The 25,116-nt window shown below is 39.0% G+C and overlaps 1 protein-coding gene across 2 annotated transcripts in view; it reads right to left on the bottom strand.

The window, feature by feature from the left end:
* NCKAP5 (NCK associated protein 5) overlaps positions 1–25,116 on the bottom strand; it is a gene marked incomplete at its 3' end in the record, with an annotated part of 888,017 nt that overhangs the window by 523,594 nt on the left and 339,307 nt on the right. For both annotated transcript variants that reach the window (XM_080669006.1, XM_080669007.1), the window contains exon 3: positions 23,837–23,900. In XM_080669006.1, the coding sequence (XP_080525132.1) occupies positions 23,837–23,900 (64 nt within the window). The remainder of the gene's footprint in view (positions 1–23,836; positions 23,901–25,116) is intronic.

The following is a 25,116-nucleotide window of genomic DNA, read 5'->3' as shown; positions in this document are numbered from 1 at the left end:
TGGGGTGAAGACAGAAAATTATGCACTACATATTTTCAGTGTTACAAAATGCATGTATGTAATTAACATTGCTATAATACTATTGCCTAAATTAAAGAGAGCTCATTTGATTTCATCAATGTTTTTACTAATATCCTTTCCCTTTTGCATGATCTTAATCAGGAATTCTTCTAGTTTGTAACAGTTCCTCAGTCTTCCATTGACTTTTATAACCTTAAAAATCATAAAGAGTACTGGTCAATCATTTTGTAGATGAGTTTCTTGGATATTTTTTCATTACTGGAAAGAGGTTATGAATTTTTAGGTGGGTATGCCACACACACACACACACACACACACACACAAAATATGTTCTTCTTAGTATATCATATCAAGAGGTTCATGATGCCACTATATCTTAATACTGGTGGATGTTTATCTTGATCACTTGTTTGATGTAGTATCTACCACGTTTCTCTACTGTAAAGTTGCTATCTTCCCTTCATATTTAATATATATCTTGGACGAGACATTCAGAGACTACAAATTCCATTTTTCCTCAAATTTCTGTCCACTAATTTTAGCATCCATCAATATGGACTCATGGAAATTGTTTTATTTTAGAGCTTAAAATTCAACACTGAGTTTCCCTTTCTGACAGTACATTATTAGTGTATAAAAATCAATTGATTTCTGGATATTTACTTTGTATCTTACTACTTTACTGAATTCATTTATCAGTTCTAGGAGTTTTTTGGTGGAATATGTAGGGGTCTCTATACACAATATCATGTCATCTGCAAATAATAACAATTTTACTTCTTCCTTTGCAATTTGAATGCATTTTATTTCTTCTTCTTGTCTGGTTGTTGTGCCTAGGACTTCCAGTACCATGTTAAATAAGAGTGGTGAAAGGGGACATCCTTATCTTGATCTTTAGGGAAATGCTCTTAGTTTTTTCACATTGAGTATGATGTTGGCCGTGGGTTTGTCATAGATGGCATTTATTACATTGAGCTATGTTCTGTCTAAGAAAACAATCCGATCTACAATTGTTTTAAAAAATGTAGAAATAAATTTAACCAAGGATGTAAAATACCTGTACTCAGAAAATTACAAGATACTAAAGAAAAAAAACTGAAGAAGATACAAATAAGTGGAAACATATACCATGTTCATGGATATAAAAAAATTAACATCATTGAAATGCCCATACTACAAAAGTAATCTATAGATTCAATGTGATTCCTAACAAGATACCTGTGGCGTATTTCACAGAACTAGAACAAATATTCCTAAATTTAAATTTTATATGGGACTAAAAAAAATCCAAAATACCCACAGCAATCTTGAAAAAGTAGGACTAAATGGAAGTAATAATGCTAAATGACATCAAATCATACTATAATGCCATATTATTCAAAACAGCATGGTACTGGCATAATAACAGACATATACATCAAGAAAACAGAATAGGTAGGGGAGGGTGGGGGTAAGGAGGAGAGATCAACCAAAGGACTTGTATGCATGCATATGGGCCTAACCAATGGACACAGACAACAGGGGGGTGAGGGCATGAGTGGGGGGATGGGGGGTAATGGGGGAAGAAGGACACATATGTAACACCTTAATCAATAAAGAAATTAAAAAAAAAGAAAACAGAATAGAGAGTCCAGATATAAACCCATGTCATTATAGTCAATTAATATTTGACAGAGGAGGCAAAAACATACAATGGGGCAGAGACAGTCTATTCAAAAAGTGGTACTGGGAAAATTAGACCGATACATGCAAAAAAATGAAATTAGACCACTTTCTTATACCACACATAAGAATAAACTCAAAACTGATTAAAGACTTAAATGTTAGACTCAAAACCATAAAAATCCTAGAAGAAAACATAGGCAGTAAAATCTCGGGCATTTCTCTTAGCAAATTTTTTTCTGATGTATCTCCTTGGGCAAGGGGCAAAAAAAGAAAAATAAACAAATGGGACTGCATCCAACTAAAAAGAACTAAAAAGTTTTTGCTCATGAAAATTCAAATCTGAGGTTATTTACATTATTTTTTGCTCAGGCTTTTCCAGCTTTGGTCATTAAGAATTCCTTCAGGTTGGACCCTGTGTTCTTTTGAAAAAATTCCATCTATCTGGGGGTATTTCCTTACTTCCTGACACAAGAAACTACTTCAAATTCATCTTGTATTTCCTGCTCCAGCTCTGGAATCAATCACTTCTCTAAAGAGTCTCAGTTCATTTTATTGGAGAATAGTTTTTAGAAGCCAAGACCTACCTCTAGTTACATTATTGTTTCTGGAGCGTCATTGTTTAAGCCCTTTCAGTGGACAGATCTAGGAAATACATGTATATATAGAAACCTATGCATACAGATATGTCTACATTTCTGTATGTATCATCTGTGTGCATCTATATGTATAGATATACATACATACAGTATATATATGCCTGTGTGTGTGAGTTGAGTGTACAAAATATGTGTGTACATGTAAAAAAGATACACACACATATGCATAACCATGAGTTTTACTGATAACCTCTGACCCTAAATACCACATAGTACATTTTAGCATTCTCCCTTTCCTTATTTATAACTTCTTTACCCAAGAATAAAAACCTAGTTCTCATTCTTTATGATTATTTACAATATAATTATTTGTTTAATTCTAATAAGCAAACAAAGTAGTTTCAGAATTTATAGAACATACTCTTGTGAGAAACATCTTAGCTACCTGGTTATGGCATTTATGTACCATTTTCTGTCTTTCACTTGACAGTATCCAATCAAAATATTGTATTTTAGTTACTTAGATTGATTATTTTCTCTACCCACTTCAGTTTATTAATAATCTATAACCTAGTTACTATCTCTATCCCATTTTGGGTTCTCCTCACATCCTGACTGGTTTTAATTATGTGCTTATCTTGGGATATGTGAAACATTACTGTGACTCTAGGAGTCAGAGCTATACAAAAATGCCCTGGAAATTATTCCAGATCAAATCACAGAGATCCATCCCCAGCAGTCGCAGAGACCTCCAGTGTCTATACTATAGTCTATTCAACCAAAATCCTATGTATGGGCAGTTTGCTTGTCTCCAGTATTTTTCAATCACACAAAAGGGTTGAAATGAATAAGTTTTGTGCATGTGTACTTTTATATTGTTGCAGGTGTATCATAAGAATAGACTCCTAGAATTACGCTTGCTAGGTCTAAAGGTAAGTGCATGTGTAATTTTGTTAGCTGTTACCAAATTTCCCTTCAGAAGGATTGCACCAATTTACACTCCCATCAGTAATACATGAGTGTTTCCCCACAACCTCACCAGCTGAATGTGTTGTAATATTATCTAGTTTTTACCTTCTGATAGGTGAGAAATGACATATCAGTAGTGTTTCATTTTGCAATTCTCTAATTATGACTGAGCTTGAATATATATTATCAAATGCCTGTGGGTCATGTTCATCTGAATTACATGTGCATATCCCTTTCCTATTCTTTTCTATTGGATTTTTGGTCCTTTGACCCTCCATTTTAAGGCTTATTATATGCTAGGTATATTAGCATATACATTCTAATGTATGTTCTAATGTTGTGCCCCAGTATATCAGTCATCTTTTGACTTTGTTTACAGTGTTTTCGGTCAGCAAAATTGTTGAATTTTCATGTGAAATGTTTAAGACTTTTATTGCACCTGGAGTTTGAGTCATAGTTAGAAAGCCTTTCCATCACCAAAGTTGTAACATCTGTTTTCTTCCAGTATGTATATCATTTACAGCCCTAATCCATCTAGAGTTCATCATTTAAAGACAGAATTTTTATGGTCGTGATTTAAGATCTCTTATCTATTTATTCTCATAACATTCTGAGAATTGTCTTGATTTTTCCTTCTGTGACCTAGACCAAGGCTAGCTCCAGTAGTAATACATGGAGTCACTAGTGGAAGAGAAACATCCCATCGAAGCTTTATGTAACCCAATCACGTTTTCTTCTTTCCCTTATTTTGTCTCTTCTGCTTGTGTCTGCCTCTGTCTGTCTCACCATCTCTCCCCCTACAGATGGGAAGCTAGAACTCCAATGATAAGCCTAATTGGGTTAGAGGTGACAACGGAATGACTTCCTGACAGCCCATTCTTTATTTGAGGGCACGATCTGAGCTCCACACACCAGCCCTCATTGTGAAGTGTGGATGCCAGTGACCATGGTAAATCCATTAATAGGACTTGCTTCCCATTATTGGCACCATCTGAGTCTGTTAAAAATCTTAACTAGGAGTTTAATTTCTCTACAGAAGGCTTTAAATTAATTAGGGGTTTACATGCTAACAAAGACCCTGATACATCCATAAATCAATCCAGTGTAGGAGGACTACGCAGGGAGGATGTCTATTCATTGGAGACCTCAAATCCAGCATCCCTGTCGGGCACCCAACAAAAGGGTGCAGGTGTGGAATAGGCCACTGTGACAAGGGAGCCCCAATAATTATTTTGCATCACTTAAACCACAGCAGGTAATATGGCAAATCAAAGTCCCAGGCGCTAGCAAGTGAAACCCATGCTACCATGAAAGGCCACATCATACCACGTTAACCTCTATAAATGAACTGCCATAACACTGTGATTTATTTTATACCAAGTCCAAGAATTAAAAAGACATTGATCAAAATGATCTCCTTTTTTCCCCTTTTGTTATAAATAAAAACTAACAGATGGAACCATTTTCTTTTTTTTTTTTTTTAAATGCACAAACATCACTTTAAGACCTTTGAAATTGCTAATGCCTTTCATCAAATACACTCCCTTTAAGATTTACACTTGTGCTCTGTTTTTGGATAGAATGCCATTATATTCCTTTAGTTAAACACAGCATTTGTATTTTTGAACCAACTTTAAAACTGCTTAACAATTATTCCTAACCTTACACATTTCCATATAATAGCACTTTTCTTTCCTTTGTGTTCTTTGATTAGAAAATACCTGACAAAAGAAAATAACCACGAATTCACTTTTAAATGACTTTGTATTTCATTTGTCACAATATTGTCTACATCAATATGAAAATCATGAGTGTGTGCACATGAAAGAAAATAGACTATTTGTTTTAAATTTATTCTGAAATTCTACTTTAAATGTGGATTTAGAGTCTCTTTGCAACAGCCTCTGCAGTATCTTCTTTGTCCAGCCTGTTCAGACCCGGCTCTCCTTCCCCAACCACAGGGTCTGACCTACATCCCAGAAGCAAATGCATTTAAATCTGTGTAAGCAATGTTCTCCCATTATTTCTTTGAGTTGAAAACTTCGTTATTACACCCAATGCCCCACCCCAAGGTGTTAAGATATCAGTATTTTAAAAATATAAAACTCAAATGTCCCAATATAAATATAACATCTCAAAAGTCATTGTGAGCTTAAACTAAATAATCCAGGTTGCAGATGGTTTCAGTTTGGAAATAATGGAGTCAATACTATAAGAATTTTAGTGACACAGGAGGTTTCCCCCTATATATATGATACAGTATAGTGTGTGTTTTCCGTCCAACTGCAATCATACATAGCATTTGCTTAGGCTAACAATGACTCAAGCCCTGCAGAGTTCATTGCCATTAGAAACAAAGAAAAACAACAACAAATCAGAGCACTGTGTGACAAAGAAAGGGGATTTACTTGCAGTCCCTATTCTGTCCCCATCCCTCCTACCACTACGCTGTGAAGAGGAATGAGAGGAAGTGGGGTCCAGAATGGTCTTCCCAAATCATTCCTGTGCAGCCTCCCTCAGCCTCACTTGCCCCCCTTCAACTATACAGCTGTCCTCAGAATGTAAACAAGCACTGTGCCAGCCATTAAAAACAAACAAACAAACAACAAAACCTCCTTGGATCCCATACCTCTCTCCAGCTATCACCTTAATATTGGGCTGCTTTCATACTACACATTGGTGAAAAGTGGTTATGTATTTGAAGTCTCCACTTCTATTCCTGGTATATTTTAGTCTAGCTTTCCATACCTGGGAAGCAGGTTCTAATGAGGCACCCAAAAATCCATAGAGTGGTGTCAGAGAAGGCCAGACAGGGAGCCAGGACTTTCATCCTTGTCAGGTGGTAATGAGCTCCCGGATTCCACAAAGTAAGTGGAGACCACCTGAGAAGTCTAGACTTCTACCTCTGCCCAGAGTAATCAGCCCTCCCCCACCAGGCTCGGCCCATGAGGGTGATGTCAAAGGAGCCTAATGGAGAGACAGCATTTTTCACTATTGCTTAGTGGTAATGAGGCCAAATACCCTTAGTGTCAGTGAAGGCAATGTGGGGAACGGTAACAAGGCACTCCTACCCCTCTCGCCTCAGGGTGGGGTCATGTCAGGGCAGGCCTAGTCGAGAGCTGGCACTCCCAGTAGCAATGAGAAGCGCCACCTCGGGTGTCAGTGGAAGCTGATGGGGAGCCTGGGCTTCTTCCCTAACCTGGCAGCACTAACAAGGCAGAGCCTCCAGCTTCTCCTGCTGGGCAGTGTCAATGGAAGCCTGGCAATGCAAAAGGTTCAAATAAGATCCAGAGTTTCACAACACATACCCAACTGTCATTGGAGAAAATTACTCTTCATACAAAAAAACGGGAGCTAAAATGCAATGAAAACGGCAATCAATAGATGCCAACTCCTAGAAGACAACTTTTGAAAAAGAAGAATGAAGTTGGAGGATGTACACTTCCCAGTTTCAAAACTTACCACACCGTAGTACTTGTGTCACTTTATTACTGCTGTAATTAAGACAGTGCTCTACTGGCACAAGGATAGACATTGAGGTCAATGGAAAAGAACTGAAAGTCCAGTAACAAACCTTCACATTCATGTCAACTGATTTTAACAAGGATGCCAAGACAACTCAATGAGGGGAAGAACAGTCCTTTCAATAAATGACGCCAGGAAAACTGGATAGCTATGTGCAAAAGAATGAAGTTGGACCCCTTCCTCAAACAACACTAAGACTAATTCAAAGCTTTCTTATATATAAAACCAAAATATATGAGAAAAGAAAAAAATAGATAAATTGGAGTTCTTCAAAATTAAAAACTAACATGGAATGCATAAATCACTTTGGGGTAAGTTGATATAATTATGGTATTTTGAGTCTTTCCCTCAAGAATATAGATATATCTCTCCACTAATTTTGGTTTATCTTTATAATGTTTAATAATTTCTGTATCAATACAGTCCTAAAAGGGAATGTATGCCTTTTCAGAAACTATTTTAAGCACTACCTTCTTAAAGTACACTTCGTAAGATTTAATGACTGATAAGTAGGAATTTTGTTGACTTTTGTATATTCATTTTATATCCAAAAATCCTCTAAAAATTTATCTAAAGAGTCCCTTCTATTTTTTATTTAGACAATCATTATTTTTAAATAATACAAACTGTGCTTTTATTCCCAACGCTGTTATCATTTTCTTATTTGGTTGCACTTATTAGGACCAGACACACAGTAATACACCGAAGCAGTGACAGGAGGAGTCCTGCTCTGGTTACAGATTTTCAAAGGAATGCTTCTAACATGTCACCATTAAGCGCAATGTTTACTGAAGATTATCAATAAATTTCATTTGTCAATAAGGAAATTCCCTTTTATTCTTGGTTGACTACATTTTTTAAAATTATCATAAACTGATATTGACTTTCATAAAACGTTATTCTATATCTATTAAGATGGCGTTTTCTCTATTTGATCTATTACTGGTGTCAATTATATTAATGCATTGTCTAATTTTAAGCTATCATTGCATTCCTGAAATAAATACCATTTGAAAGAAGCCTCATAAAAGCGAGCTGGCACCTAGCACTCAGATCTCAGTTTTAAATACCTTTGTGCATTAAAAGGAACCAGTGCTCCTTGGAAAATAGCCGTTTCTAAGACTGTAACAGCAAATACACAAATGAGCCTGAAGCATCATGTATGCCAGAAAATAAGAAAATACTGAGGTAAAAAAAAACAGAAAAGAAAGGGAAGAAAGGGAAGGGAGGAAAAGGAAGGGAGGGAAAAGAAGGAAGGGAGGAAAAACAACACAATGGTAGGAGTATGTCAGAGGGATAAATTTGCCAACTAAAAGAGCTCCTAATGGCCAAAACTGGAACAATTTGAGCAACACAATGAAGTAGTTTATATTGGTTTAAATTCCAAAGTATAAAGTAAATAGCTATGCATACATTGTGATATAAATAACTGAACAAATAAATAGGGAAGAATACACAAATGTTCCAGGCAGAAGAATTCAAAATAATTTATGCAGATACTTCACCCTCAAGGAGGTGGAGCACAACACTCTCCATCTCAAGTATGGGCTGTGCATGGTAACTTCTTCCAAAGAGGACAGTAAGGAAGGGGGTGAGGGGAGAGGAACGTCACAGTGGAAACCTGACAGACATTGCTTCAGCCAGGTGACCACGGCTCACCTAAACAGTGACAAGTCCGATTGATAATATGCAACCTTGATACGATGTAATTAAAAAGACTTTTTAACTTGTGGTCCACTTTCCAAAAAACATATCCCAATCTAAATATGAGAAAGACATCAGACAACTCTCAATGAGACAAATCCCCCCAAACACCTAACCAGTTCTCAAAATGTCCAAGTTCTTCAAAAACAAGGGAAGTCTGAGTATCTGTCACAACCAAAAAGATCTTAAGGAGATATGACAGGTAAGTGTAATGTGTCCTGGATACGATCCTGAAATGGAAAAAGGACATCAAGTGAAACTATAATGTATCAATATTGGTTCTTTAGCTGTGACAAGTGTACGATGCAAATGCAAAATGTTAATATTTGGGGAATCTTGGTATCTTGGTATGCGGCATATGGGAAATCTCTGTGCTATCTTTGCAATTCATATATATATATATATATATATATATATATATATATATATATATAACTTTTCTAAAATGTTTATTGTAAAACAGTGAGTCGGGGATAGTTTTTATTTTATTTTATTTTTTATTATTTTTTAAATAAATCTTTATTGTTCAGATTATTACAGGTGTTCCTCTTTTTTTTCCCCCATAGCTCCACTCCACCTGATTCCCTACCCCACCCTATGCCCTTACCCGCCCCCCCCCCGCCACTGTCTTCATCCATAGGTGTAAGATTTTTGTCCAATCTCTTCCCACACCTCTCACACCCCCTTTCCCCTGAGAATTGTCAGTCCACTCCCTTTCTATGTCTCTGATTCTATTATATTCATCAGTCCATTCTGTTCATCAGATTTTTTATTCACTTGATTTTTAGATTCACTTGTTGGTAGGTATGTATTTGTTGTCATTTTGTTGTTCATAATTTTTATCTTTGCCTTTTTCTTCTTCTTCCTCTTCTTAAAGAATACCCTTCAGCATTTCATATAATCCTGGTTTGGTGGTGATGAACTCCTTTAGCTTTTTCTTGTCTGTGAAGCTCTTTATCTGACCTTCAATTCTGAATGATAGCTTTGCTGGGTAGAGTAATCTTGGTTGTAGGTTCTTGCTGTTCATCACTTTGAATATTTCTTGACACTCCCTTCTGGCCTGCATAGTTTCTGTTGAGAAATCAGCTGACAGTCGTATGGGTACTCCCTTGTAGGTAACTGTTTTTCTCTTGCTGCTTTCAAGATTCTCTGTCTTTTGCCCTTGGCATTTTAATTATGATGTGTCTTGGTGTGGTCCTCTTTGGATTCCTCTTGTTTGGGGTTCTCTGCGCTTCCTGGACTTGTAAGTCTATTTCTTTCACCAGGTGGGGAAAGTTTTCTGTCATTATTTCTTCTAATAGATTTTCGATATTTTGCTCTCTCTCTTCTTCTGGCACCCCAATAATTCGGATGTTGGTACGCTTAAAGTTGTCCCAGAGGCTCCTTACATTACCTTCATATTTTTGGATTCTTTTTTCTTTTTGTTTTTCTGGTTGGGTGTTTTTTGTTTCCTCATATTTCAGATCTTTTGTTTGATTCTTGGGGTCCTTTGATCTACTGTTGAATTTCTGTATATTCTTTATTTCAAACAGTGTATGCTTAATTTCTGACTGGTCCTTTTCTATTTTTTTGGCATTCTCATTAAGATCCTTAAAGGTCTCACTAAGTTCCTCAGATGTTTTTAGAAGATTCTTGAGTAACCTTATAAATGTGGTTTTAAACTTTATGTCCAGTAGTTTGCTTTCCTCCATTTCTTTCATTTGTGACATGTTTCTTTGTCTCCACATTTTTCTGCTTCCCTGTGTTGATGGAGTGGTTTTCTGTGGTAGGTGACCAGTGGTTCAGCCTATCACCTGAGGTAGACACTCTTGGTGCACCCCTTTGTGGGCTGAGTGCAAAGTCTTGGTGTAGTTAAGCCTTGATTTCTGTTGGTACACTGGGAGAAACTGACCTCCAGGCCAACTGGCTGTGAGGACCCGTTGTGTCTATAATGGAAGAACTGCTGTGCTGGAGACACGTTTATGGGGCAGGACTTGCTTCAGTGGGGCTTTGGTGCTCACTGATTCTGCCTCTTGAATGTGTCACTTATGGATGTGAGTAGTTGAAATCTGGTGTTGTCTCACATTGACCACTAGATACACTAGCTTCTGGATCTCCAATGGGGTGCAGGTCAGCTACTGTCTGAGGCCACCCAGCAGGAGCTACAGCGAGAACTACAGTTTTCTCCTCTTTGCTCGGGGTTTGGATGTTTTGGAGCTGTCTGACCAGAGCTGCAGTTTGTTAGGTTAAGCTGCGAAAGGGCAGACCATTTATATGCAAAAGCCGCTGTGTGGAGCTTGGGTGGGTTTGTAGATTGTGCGGGGCGGGGTCTCAGGGAGTCACTAGGCTAGGGCGTGGCAAACAGCGATGGCTGCCAGTCAGCTGTCTCTGTGTCTCCACGTTTCCAAGTCCCCGCATCCCGCGCCCCAGCGCAGTAAACAATGATTGCTGTGCACACCTCTGCAAGAAAGCCACCCTCACTTTCCGACCCGATGGCAGACAGTCCAGCTTCACCCTGTAGGAGTTTGGGTCCCCAGCGTCTCCCCAGAGACTGGAGTTCAGAGTAATCGGGAGCTTGTCTCCCTTCGGGTTGAAAAAAGCAGCGCACCTGGTCGCCCACCGCCAGCCCGATTCGCGTGCCTCCGTACCTCAGCTTTTTTGCGCTTGTGCACATCTCAATGCTCTTTTCTCTTTCCTTCTAGTTGTAGAACTTCCACTCAGCCAGCTTTCCCGTGGTTCTGGGTGATAGACATTTTGGCTTTTAGTTGTAGTTTAGAAATTGTTGTGCGAGGCAGCAGTTCAGGTATTTACCTATGCCACCATCTTGGTTCCTCCCCTGGGGATAGTTTTCTCATTGTCTTTTTCAGCACCAGATTGTATAAATAGTACCTCCACACTAAAGATACGCTTGAACTCCACTGTAAAATCATCAGAGCCTGGCAGCTTTTAGGATGCATATTTTTTAAAAATAGCATATAAATTTTTAAACAACTATAAAAGTAGAAAGGAAAGCATAATAAACCCTCAACTTCTACAGTTATAAAATATGGCCTTTTTTTTTTTCATCTAAACTCACCTACTTCCCTTTTCTAAAATTATTTTGAAGCAAACCCAGACATTACAGCATTTCACTGGTAAATATTTCTTTATGTACACCTAAACAATATGGACTAAAAAAAGCACAACCATAATACCAAGAATATAAATGAATATTAATGATAATTCTTAATATCATCAAATACCCAGTGTTCACATGTCTAATTGTCTTATGATTGCTATGTGTATGTGAATAAATTAGTATTGCTAAAATGTTTTCTAGTTTCTTTCTTCATTTTCAGCTTCATTGGCTTCTGTTTTGTTCCATTATTTCTTTCTCTTCTTTCTTTAGGTTTATTTTATTATTCTTTATTAGTGCTTGAGTTGGAGATTAATCAATTTAAATATTTTCTTTTTCTATCTACTCCATGCATTTAAAGTGATACATTACACCATAAATATTAATTTGATATCTCATAAGTTTGTGTATATATAGTCTTTTCAGAGTCATTCAGCTGAAATACTTTTAATTTCCCTTGTGTTTGTTTAAAATGAATTACTTAAAGTATTTTACTGAATTTTCAAAATCATCCATTTTTTGGCTGTTACTGATTTCTGATATCACTGACTATAGTCTGGGATCATGAAAAGTATGACATTGATTCATTTGTATAATAACTATTCTATGTTATAAATTTCATGGAGCTAAGACTCCATTTATTATTCTCTGCTGGATATGTTCTATAGATAAATGAGCAAAGCAAAATGCAGGGCCTATTTCCAAAATTTAGTAAATATTCCAAAACCTGTCCTAAAGTTTGGTACCTACCATTCTAAACTCTTAGAAAGTCATGTCCACTTGGCTTTCTAACTTACTAAGTTGGCTTTTGTAAGAAAGAAAAAAAACACTCCTGGCTCTTTTCCAAATATATATTGTGGGTATATTTTAGCCAATGTAAACACTAAGAATTATGCTTTTCTCTTTGGATGAGACTTTAATCTGAGCTGCCTTGACTGTTTTTAACACCAGTAAATTAGCAAAAAGAGACAAGTGCAAACTTTCCATGCTGATAAAATCCCATTTTTTTTCCAAAATCAGTTGCATTTTTATACACTGATAGTAACAATCTAGCAGAAATAAAAATTAAGAATACAATTGCATTTATAATTACATCAAAAAATAAAGTGGGGGGGGGGAAGAGACATATGTACTACTATTTGTAATATCTTAAACAATAAAATTAAAAAAAGAAAAGAGCTAGAAATAAATTTGACCATGGGGGTGAAAGAACTGTACACTGAAAAGCATAAGACCTGATGAAAGAAATTGAAGAAGACACAAAGAAATGGAAAGGTATTCCATGCTCATGGATTGAAAGAAAGAACATTGTTAAAATGCCCATACTACACAAAGCAACCTACAAATTCAAGGCAATCCCTATCAACATTCCAATGATATTTTCCACAGAAATAGAACAAACAATTCTAAAATTTGTATGGAACCACAAAAAAATAAAAAAAGAAAAAAAGAAAAGAAAAGAAAAAGCCCAGAATAGCCAAAGTAATCTTGAGAAACAGAACAAAAATAAAGGCATTTCAAATTATTTTACAAAGCTACAAGTAATCAAAACAATTGTATTGGCATATAACATAGATCAATGAAATGGAATAATGAGTCCAGAATTAAACCCACATATATGTGGTAGATTGATTTATGACAAAGGAGCCAGTAATATACAATGGGGAAAGAACAGTCTCTTCAATAAATGGTGTTGGTAAAACTGGATATATAAGAACCCAAATATATAAGAATTCGTAGAACTCAAAAGCAAAAAAATAAACAATTCAATTTTAAAATTGGGCAGAGGATCTGAATAGACATTTTTCCAAAGACGGCATACAGGTGGCCAACAAGTCCATGAAAAGGTGTTCACATCAGGAATCATGAGGGAAATGCACATCCAAACCACAATGAGATATCACCTCTCACCTGTCAGAGTGACTGTCATTAAAACACAAGTAAGAAGTGCTGGCAAGGATATGGAGAAAAGGCAACCCTTGTGTACTGCTGAGAGGAATGTAAATTGTGGCAGCCACTATGGAAAATAGTATGGAGGTTCCCCCCAAAATTAATAATAGACATACCATATGATCCAGCAGTTCCACATTTGGGTATTTATACCAAGTTGATAAAATCACTGTGTTCAAAAAGATGTCTGCACCCCCATGTTCACTGCAGCATTGCTTGCAATTGTCAAGGCATGGAAACAATCTAAGTAAGCTGCCAATGGATGAATAAACAAAATAGCCATACATATTATACATATGCTATATAATAAAGAGGTAATATGCAAATTGACCATCACTCCAACACATAAGATGGCCACCCCCATGTGGACACAAGATGGCCGCCACAAGATGTCCAGCAGGGGAGGGCAGTTGTGGGCGATCAGGCCAGCAGGGAGGGCAGTTGGGAGGGACCAGGCCTGCAGGGGAGGGCAGTTAGGGGTGACTGGGCTGGCAGAGGAGGGCAGTTGGGGGTGACCAGGCCTGCAGGGGAGGACAGTTAGGGGTGACCAGGCTGGTGGGGGAAGAGCAGTTAGGGGCAATCTTGCCAGCAGGGGAGCAGTTAGGCGTCGATCAGGCTGGCAGGGGAGTGGTTAGGGCGTAATCAGGCTGGCAGGTAGAAGCGGTTAGGGGAATTCAGGCAGGCAGGCAGGTGAGCAGATGGGAGCCAGCATTCCTGCATTGTGAGAGGGATGTCCGACTGCCCGTTTAGGCCCGATCAGAATATTATTCAGCCATAAAAAAGTAGGAAATCCTTTTGTTTGCAATAACATGGATGGATCTTGAGAGTATTATGCTAAGTAAAATTAGTCAAACAGAAAAGACAAATTCTGTATGACCTCACTTATATGTAGTATCTTGAAAAACTGAACTCAAAGATATAGAGAACAGATTGATGGTTGTCAAAGGTGAGAGAGGGTCAAAAAGTAAAAATTTTCAGTTATAAAATAAACAACTGCCGAGTGCATAATGTATAGCATGGTGACTGTAGTTAGTAATAGTGTTTTGCATATTTGAAAGTTGACAAGTTTCTTGTGATGAGAGCTAAAGAGTTCTCATCACAAGAAAAAAAAAAATGTGTAACTGTGTGAGGTGATAGATGGTAACCAGACTTATCGTGATGATTACCTCAAAGCCTTATATTATGTACCCAAAACAAATATGTCAACTATACCTCAATTTTTTAAAAAGCTTAGTTTTTAATTAAAATTTGTTTGGAACCACAAATTTCCCTATCCTACATTGCGCCCTGGACTACTAGCAGTTAGAAAGTAAGCTGTAGCACACAATGGGCTAGTGTGAAAACCCATTTCCTAATTCTACCAAAACTCAAGTCTGACCCTAAGAAAGCTAGGAGAATTGGCACGCTCAGGGACTGTAGTTTCATGCCCCTCTTACTCCTGGGTTTTCAAACTTTGACTTTCTCCCTCTTGGCTGCCTTCTGTCTGTCAAAGGCCAGACCCTACAGCTGTCTAAACAGCTGTTCAGCAATGGCAAGGAAAAAGGCACGCTAGGCAAAGTCATTATGGTTCACCAAGGCAATGTCCCCTGGGTTTTGCACAATGTTCCTGTTTTCATGTGTCTCTTAAGTTAAAAGAAATTATTTCTTCTTTTTTAATTAACAAGTATTGGCCACTGTGACTTTTGCTTTTTACAAGTTACTCCAAGAAAAAATATGCTCACGTGTATTGAGGGCAGAGAACAGCCGGTTAAACGTAAGACTAGGTGGAAACCTCTCAAACACTATGCAGATGTTAGAAGAGACTCCGCTGTTGAATGGAGATCCCCTGGAAACCAGGAACAGACACAGGCCCAGGAGTGAAGTTTCTTCCAAGTTCTGTCCACATTATTATCAGCTAACTCAGACAACTCCAGCACTAGTGCCATAGCTGACAGTCCACACCGTGGCACTGAAGAGCAAGACCTAGGGAGGACTACTGATACTGCAATTCTGCCTCATTCTCCAACAAGGAAGGTCCAGACGTCCTGATCTCCCTACATCCTCAAACTCTTCTTTCTCTCAAATTCCTTATCCAACTGTCAATATCTCATCTTTCATCATTACTCCTTGGATGTGCATTGTGCAAAATAAACAAAAAGGAGGGATGGTTATGAATTTAGCTGGTAGGACAGTAGGGTAACACCAGGCCAGTGTCTGAACATGTGGATGCAGGAAAGAGGGCATCTTCTAAATGGGTAAGCAGGGACCTTGTGTCTCCTTAGTGCTTTAGATGTGTAAGGAAGAAATGATGTCTTTACTTTTCCCAAATATAAAGTAGTTGCTGAGAGAGAGAAACCAAGATGGAAGCATAGGTAAACACCTAAACTGCTGCTTCGCACAACAATTTCAAAACTACAACTACAAGACAAAACAGACATCATCCAGCACCACAGGAAGGCTGGCTGAGTGGAAATTCTACAACTAGAAGGAAAGAGGAAAGAGAAAAGCACACTGAGACTCAGAGAAGCTGCAGGAGGCAGAGGTACTGAGACGTGAACGTGCGGAGAGGACTAGCAACTGAGTGTGCGGCTGGCTTTCTCAAGTGGGAGGAAGACAAAAGCTCCCGACTGCGCTGAACTCCAGTTCCAGGCAAGACTCTGGGGACCCAGACTCATACGGGGTGAAACTGGACTGTCAGGAAAGAGAAAAGCACACTGAGACTCAGAGCAACTGCGGAAGGTAGAGGTACTGAGGCACGCATGCGGAGAGGGCAGGCAACTGAGTGCACGGCTGGATCTCTCAGGTGGGAGGGAGACAAAAGCTCCCGATGGCTCTGAACTCCAGTTCCGGGTGAGACTCTGGGGACCCAAACTCATTCAGGGAGAAACTGGACTGTCTGGCAGCGGGCGGAACTTGAGGGCAGCTTTCTCTCAGAGATGCTTGCAGCGATTACCACAGGACACTGAGACACAGGTGCCTATTAGGGCAGGGCTGACAGGAAACCAATGCTGTCTTCTCTCTCCTGAGACTCCGCCCCATCCAAGCTGAGCACAGAGGCTTTTGCAGGTCTTGTCTCATAAGGGTGTCTCCAGCACAGAAGTTCTCCCAGTGTAGACACAGATGATCCTCACAGCCAATTGGCCTGGAGGTCAATTCCTCCCAGTGATACCGACAATAATCAAGGCTTAACTACAACAAGACTGTGCACACAGCCCACAAAGGGGTGCACCAAGAGTGTCCACCTCAGGTAACTGGGGAGGCAGAGCCTAGCACACAGAGTCACTCTATCAACTCAGGGAATCAGCCAAAATGTGGAGACAAAGAAACAGATCACAAATGAAAGAAATGGAGGAAAGCAAATGATAGGATATAGAGTTCAAAACCATTGTTATAAGGTTTTTCAAGAATTTTCTAGAAAAGGCCGATAAATTTAGCGAGACCCTTGAGGATATGACAAAGGACCAACTAGAAATTAAGCATACACTGAATGAAATAAAAAACTATTATACAGAGATCTAACAGCAGACTAGAGGATCGCAAGAATCAAGTCAAAGATTTGAATTACAAAGAAGCAAAAAACACTCAAACGGAAAAGCAAAAAGAAAAAAGAATCCAAAAATATAAAGATAGTATAAGGAGCCTCTGGGACAACTTCAAGCGTACCAACATCAGAATTATGGGGGTGCCAGAAGAAGAGAGAGAGCAAGATACTGAAAACGTATTTGAAGAAATAATGACTGAAAACTTCCCCCACCTGGTGAAAGAAACAGACTTACAAGTCCAGGAAGCGCAGAGAACCCCAAACAAGAGGAATCCAAAGAGGACCACACCAAGACACATCATAATTAAAATGCCAAGAGCAAAAGACAAAGAGAGAATATTAAAAGCAGCAGAGAAAAAGAGTTAGTTACCTACAAGGGAGCACCCATACTACTGTCAGTGGTTTTCTCAACAGAAACTTTTCAGGCCAGACGGGAGTGTCAAGAAATATTCAAAGTGATGAATAGCAAGAACCTACAACCAAGATTACTCTACCCAGCAAAGCTATCATTCAGAATGGAAGGTCAGATAAAGGGCTTCACAGATAAGAAAAATCTAAAGGAGTTCATCACCACCAAACCAGTATTACATGAAATGCTGAAAGGTATTCTTTAAGAAGAGGAAGAAGAAGAAAAAGGTAAAGATAAAAATCATGAACAACAAATACATATCTATCAACAAGTGAATCTAAATATCAAGTGAATAAAAAAATCTGATGAACAGAATAAACTGGTGAATATAATAGAATCAGGGGCATAGGAAGGGAGTGGACTGACAATTCTCAGGGGGAAAGGGGTGTACGGGGTGTGGGAAGAGACTGGACAAAAATCATACACCTATGGATGAGGACAGTGGGAGCGGGGGCAGTAAGGGCAGAGGGTGGGGTGGGAACCGGGTGGAGGGGAGCTATGGGGGAAAAAAGAGTAACAATTGTAATAATCTGAACAATAAAAATTTATTAATTTTTTTAAAAAAAGAAAGAAACTAGTCTCTGGGATAATAAGAAACCATAGAATGTTGACGTACTGCATAATTATAGCCCAAGCATTTTAACAAATTTGTGTTTGGTAGGATATCAGTGCTCTGCAGATACAAATATCTCTTCAATCAAAAACAAAGATGAACTAACAGTGGGAGAAGTAATATTCTTCTAAAATAAGACAAAAATAAACATAAAAAAACAGCAATTCTATTTAAGCCATCCTATCCAATAAAAGAGTAATATGTAAATTAACCATCACTCCGTCACAAAGATGATGGCGCCCATAGTGGCTGGGGCGTTGGACGCTGGTGGCGTCGCCCTAGGAAAGAGCCCCAGCATCCCGTGTGACCCAGCCCATGGAGGGAGGGAAGGCGGGCCTCTGGCCAGAGGCTGGCCAGTGTGTGCAGAACACTAGGGTGGAGTCGCCCCGGCCACAAGCCCTAGCATCCCACACGCCCCGGCCTGCAGAGGGAGGGAGGGCGGGTCTCTGGCCAGAGGCTGGCCGGGGGATGGGACGCTGATGTCATTGCAGGCCGGGCTGAGGGACATCCCCCCCCCCAGCCTCCGTGCATGAATTTCATGCACCAGGCCTCTAGTTGTTTATATAACTTGAAATACTCTCTGAGATATTTTATTGTATCATAAGTACATATAAAATATTTTTGCTATTTAATAAATATAAATACATATTACTAACTCTTACTTCTATTCAATAAGTAAAATTATCTTTACTACTTTGCAGAAAAAAATATGATCACAAGAGCTCTGGATGGTATGTTCAGTGGTTAGAGTATTGGCCCGAGCAACAAAGCGTTGTGCGTTTGATTCTTGGTTAAGGTCATTTACCTGGGTGGCTAATTTGATCCCTGGCATGTGGGAGGCAGCCAGTTTCCCAGTCTCTCTCTCTCTCTCTCTCTCTCTCTCTCTCTCTCTCTCTCTCTCTCTCTCTCCATAAAAGTGAATGGAAGAGTATGGTCAGTCAAGTAATTGATCCATATTGACATAGGTATTTGGATGATGATAAAGGTTAAATGGCTCAACAAATGATGCAAAATGACTATTGATTTGCAAAAACATTATTTTTATCCTTACCTCACACCAATTTAACTCTACCCAGAATTTTCAAAGATTTACATGCAGAAAATAAAAACTATATATATTCTAGAAGATAATGAGAATGAATATCTTTATAACTCTTGGGTGGAATGGACCTTTTCACATATAACAAAATTTACGATGACACTGGAGTCTGAAGGACAGAATAGATCTTGCAGTAAACCGAGCCTGTGAGATGAAGCACAAGCTGAAACACAGTTTCCCAGAATTAAGAGAAATATAATCTTATAGCCATTTGTGAAAAATAATGAAAGGTAAGTATGCGATATTTCATGGAAGGAAGAGTTAAGAACAAAGGAAGCAAATATGAAACATCTAATATTGAAAGAAAGCCTCCCCAAAGACTTGAGTTAACAGAACAATAGAGCATGCCGAATCCATACAAACCAATAAAATACCATGTCCAAGGTCATACAACTAACAGCTGGTAGAGCTAGACTTTGAATCCAGAGCTATCTCATCTTCAAGCTTATGTTCTTCCTCCCATACATGTGTCAACTAGTCATCAAAAGTGAACCTCTCTGCAGGCAGTGTGGTACCCTGGAGTGAATCCAGATCAGAAAAGGAACATTATTGGAAAACCTGGTGAAATTCTAATAAAGTCTGGAGTTTAGTTAATAATAATACTAACATGGCAATGTTAATCTCTTAGTTTTGATAATTATATTATAGTTATGTTCAGATGTTAACACTACAAAACTGGTTAAAGGGTATGCAGGTGTACAATTTTACTGAAAGTCTAAAATTATTCCCAAATAAAAAGTATGTTAAAAAAATAAAACAAATATCAAAAGAATGGTGCCTTGGGTACTATTCCTAAAACGTATAAGTAAAGAGATTTATTGCATTAAGTCAAATTATAATAAAGGCATGCTTTGCATTAAAGACATTATTTATAACAGGTTCATTGATTATAACAGGTTTAATGATTTTAAAAATAACTACAGTAGGTCCTCAGGTTACGTCGGAGATCCGTTCCTACAGTGCGACGTTTTGCGATTTTCGCCATAAGTCGGAACCCACCTACATAAGCACCTATGTCACTCACATGGAGCACATACACAGCAGTAATGAAGTGAAACAGTAAAAACAATTTAAAAGAAACATAACGATTCCTGACCTTTACTTGTGGTAAATAAATAATAAAAAACATAAAGCACATATGTACATATGTCAAAATGACGGAACTTTTCTTTTTCAATAAATAAATGGGAGATGGCGATGTAACCACCAAAGGACGTATGTCAAGTCCGACGTAACCTGAGGACTGCCTGTACCTGCCTCAATTATATAACTTTTTTTGAAAATATTTCTTAAATAACTTTTTGAACACCATTGCTCTTTTTGTGTGAATCAAAATATAGAATTCTATATATAGTAGTCTTTTAAAACAAGAGGTGATCTGGTTGTGATGAAGTCTTTTCTATTTCTGCTACAGGCGTGACAAAAGTCCTGGGCTTGGAACGGCAAGAATTAAATTTGGAGGATTAATAGAACTACCTGATTTAAGGAGCTGTCAGATGAAAGAACCAGGACTTCAGAAATAAATGAATCCTAGGAGCAGGAAAGCTCAAGCATATAATTAAGTAGAAAACTCAGGGGGGTTTGACTAGGTAAGAAAAGAGGAAAAAATATTGAAAAACAAACAAAATAAAGGACATTAAAGAAAATCAGGGCTTATGGTGTCTCTATGGAATGGAAGTGTGATAAATTATGAAAGGGGGAAATAACAGTAATATGAACAGTGGTAAATCCAATCATGTCACTGCCTCACTCAAAGGCTTCCAAAGCTCCAGTCATCCAGAGCAGGAACCAGGGAACCCCCGGGGACATCGGTGACTTACCCTCTGCCCCATCACTTCTCTGACATCATCTTCTACTGTTTGCCCTCTCCCTCACTCCCCTCCAGCCATCCTGTCCCATGCTTTCTCAGGCAGCAGCCTTTGCACTTGCTCATCTCTCTGCCTGGAATGCTCCTCCTGGAAGGGGGTGCATGGTTCACTCCTGCACCCACTTTGATTTTTGCTCAAATACTAACTTTTCAGTGATTTACTACTGAAATTAACATAGCTATGCCCTAAACTCCCCATGTCCCCTACCTTATTTCTCATGGCTATTCCCACCATCCAACACCCTAATTACATGGAATTTCTGTTTCCACAACTTCTAGAATGTAAACGCTCAGACTCTTGCCTGTTTGTGTGGTGTGTGTTTTTTGGTTTGTTTGTTTGTTTTTTTTCACCACTGTTTCCCCAGTGCCAAGAATGTTACTGGACACATAGTGGGTGCTAAATCAATCAATGCACAAATGTGACTCTTTCATTACCGCCATTAAATTAAGAGTAATAAAACACCGGAAACTTTTCCAACATTATTTTATAGCAATCAAAGTTACCTTTTTGTCTGTGTTTTCTGGGTATTTTCTGCACTGAACAATTACTTCTATAATGTTTCAAAAGAGGGTTTTGTTTTATAAAAGACAAGAGAGTTATCTGTCTGTGATGATTTCATCTCCAGCCCATTCACTGTCAGAGTCAGAAAGATATACTCTTCAGAGGCCTGTTCTTTTTATGAGCTTAAATATTATTTAGTTATTATCAGAAAGGACTCACCATCATACAATCTTTCTATGAAAAAATGTCCAGTGGCATGATCCATGAAGCTGATGGGATCATGGATCATACAATGCCAACCTCCTAGTTTTAAAAATGAAGCAACTGAGACCTGAGAAAGCCTTCCTCACTGTCAGTGGAGCACAGCTGAGGAATAGGAATAAGCCCTGAGCAAAAGAGTGAAATACTGAGGAATGGCCTAGCCCTAAACATTTTGTAGTGCAGGAAAACACCAGATTGAAGATTTTCAGTTTACCATTAGACTAAGCCTTCATTTTCTCCAACTTATTTCCAACCCATTGCTCAAAAATGCTTATGAGCAGTTGCTTAGTATTATTTGAACATTCAAGGTCCTCTTTGCGTTAAGATCAGGAGCAGAGCAAACCACATGATCCCCCGAGTATTTTAGCTGCTCCACGGCCAAGGCACCTTCCAGGGCCCACTCAACATGCAGTCCCTTGCTGCAGCCCTTTGCTATCCCTCTTCAGAGAAGTGTGAGGCCAGCATATTTTTAAAATCTTACTCTTTTCAGTGGCTTGATTATCAATTAACTCTCATGAAATCAAATGGCAGCAGCTTTCAGGATCTAAAAATGCATCACTTCCCTTTTTCAAAAAAAGCTAATTCTTTTGCTGAAAAATTGTACATGTGGTATCGTATTGTCATAAGTGGGGAAAAATCTGGCATGAAATTTTCCCCCTCAGAGGTAGCAGCAGCAGTTAATCCACATATGCACATGAGTCGCCAGACAGCTATCTCTGATGTTAGAGTAGAATACAGGCACATACTTTGGCAAAGACCATACATAAAATGAAGTTGAAATGGACCAAAACAACCACACTGACTTTTAGTACAATTCAGAATGCAGTTTTCTAAATGACACATGCTGAAAAGGACAGGGAGAGATGCCCTTCGAACAACGAGAAGAAAAGAATAATATACAATGACATTAGCAAACATCTAAGTGTCCCTTAGTGTGGTTTGTATTTGAGGTCTGAAGAACTGAGATGCTTGACTCACGTTGAACTGTCCTTATCTGAAAATCTAAGATTGCTCATTTATGGATATTGTGCTCACAGCTGGAAGCCTGGGCATTCAGTAGACCAAGAAAATGAAGCCTTATTACCATGTGAACATTTGAACATCCTCTTCAAAGCCCAAATAGTTATTTTTCATAATCTCTTTGTCTCTCCCTCTCTCTCTTTCTCTCTCATTCTCCTCTCTGTAAATGGCAGAGCTGTCTATACTACATTATAAACACATTATGTACAAATACAGCATTCAGTTTGCTGCAAGCAAATATTTCCTTAGCTATCCTTCATGAGACAAAACGCCTTTCAAACCAGGGACCTTTGGAGGGGGTGCAGGATCAGGGTGGAGTCCTTAGGAAGGGGGTGCAGGATCAGGGCGGAGACCTTTGGAAGGGGGTGCAGGATCAGGGCGGAGGCCTTTGGAAGGGGGTGCAGGATCAGAATGGAGACCTTTGGAAGGGGGTACAGGATCAGGGCGGAGACCTTTGGAAGGGGGTGCAGGATCAGGGCGGAGGCCTTTGGAAGGGGGTGCAAGATCAGAATGGAGACCTTTGGAGGGGGTGCAGGATCAGGGCGGAGACCTTTGGAAGGGGGTGCAGGATCAGGGCGGAGGCCTTTGGAAGGGGGTGCAAGATCAGAATGGAGACCTTTGGAAGGGGGTACAGGATCAGGGCGGAGGCCTTTGGAAGGGGGTGCAGGATCAGAATGGAGACCTTTGGAAGGGGGTACAGGATCAGGGCGGAGGCCTTTGGAAGGGGGTGCAGGATCAGAATGGAGACCTTTGGAGGGGGTGCAGGATCAGGGTGGAGTCCTTAGGAAGGGGGTGCAGGATCAGAATGGAGACCTTTGGAGGGGGTGCAGGATCAGGGTGGAGTCCTTAGGAAGGGGGTGCAGGATCAGAATGGAGACCATTGGAAGGGGGTGCAGGATCAGGGCGGAGGCCTTTGGAAGGGGGTGCAAGATCAGGGTTGAGGCCTTTGGAAGGGGGTACAGGATCAGGATGGAGACCTTTGGAAGGGGTGCAGGATCAGGGCAGACCAGCCAGGACTTACCATGGCCCCCTCACTTCTCCTTTCGGCAACTTCTCGCTGCAGTCGGGCCACAGCCAGCTTCTCCCTGGAGAGACAGAAGGGCAGGGTTATTTGGCCATTCTTCTGGGGTGAGAGGTGCACTGGCATGGCTCAGAAACATTCTTTTGAGGCCTCAGAGGAACTCCTTCCTTGGTTTAGCTCACTTCCTCCACTAAACTTTCTATAAATATTTAAAGTGAATGGTCATTAGTGCATTGTTTTCATTGAGTGTCATGAAAGAGATTTTTTTTTTGCCTGGGATTCAAAAATAGCCAAAGAAATGTTGAATAAAACTTTAAGTTCATTAACTTATAACATTTGTAAATAAATTTTCTGTGTCCTTTCTGTACCAACTTTGCTCACATATATTTTTAATTATCTTTATATCTTTGCTGCTTTATATTGATACTGAATTTTAAAAAGCAAACAAAACATAACTGTATCATTCTTGAAATAATAAGAGAAAATCATTTGCAGACTTGCTACGTATTAGGCACCCTGTGAAAACTTTTACCTGATCTTATATGAGCCTGATAATAGTAGGTTTTATTATCCCCACTTTATAGATGTGGAAACAGGGGCTCAGCGAAGCTAAGTAACAAGCCAAGCCCCCACTGGTATGCAGTATATTAGGATCAAAATTAGGTTTTCCTTACTTCAAAGGCTAATAAAATTTTTACATATCATTTTTCAGGAGCCAGGAAAAATTCTGCATATAGTTTTTCAGGATCTAGGAAATATGTAGAATGAAAAATCAGATTATTTATTTTAGTATTCTTTATTTTACAATGGGGTTCTTTTAGTATCTTTTATAATTGTAATTCTGATTTCACTTCCAAAAAAGCTAATATCCCAAGGGATTTTAAGAATACTTTAAAAAGATAGATATCTGTATTTTGGACAGCTTTTCCATTATTCTTTAAAAAGTTGATAAATGAAAAAAAGGGTGAGTGAGCTTTTCCAGTAATCCTCAGATTTTAGTTTTCACAAGGGGGTGCAGGATAAGGGCAGAAACCTTTGGAAGCGGGTGCAGAATCAGGATAGAGACCTTTGGAAAGGGGTGCTGAAATGTTTCTACTTGTCACTTAAATGTTTCTACTTTTATGAAGATGTTAAACTACTAGTATTTGAATGATATTACATCCCTCAGCTTTCCCTCTATTCTGGATCAGCTACCTGCAATGAGGAAGCAACTCAATTCTCAGATAGTGAGAGGGTTTCTCCCCTCCTAACTGGGCCTTTGAAATGCCTATGACTGCCAG

Source organism: Plecotus auritus (assembly GCF_963455305.1).
Source record: "Plecotus auritus genome assembly, chromosome: 5".
NCBI lineage: Eukaryota > Metazoa > Chordata > Mammalia > Chiroptera > Vespertilionidae > Plecotus > Plecotus auritus.
The sequence above is the reverse complement of the archived record's forward strand: the minus strand, read 5'-3'. Positions and strand labels throughout refer to the sequence as shown.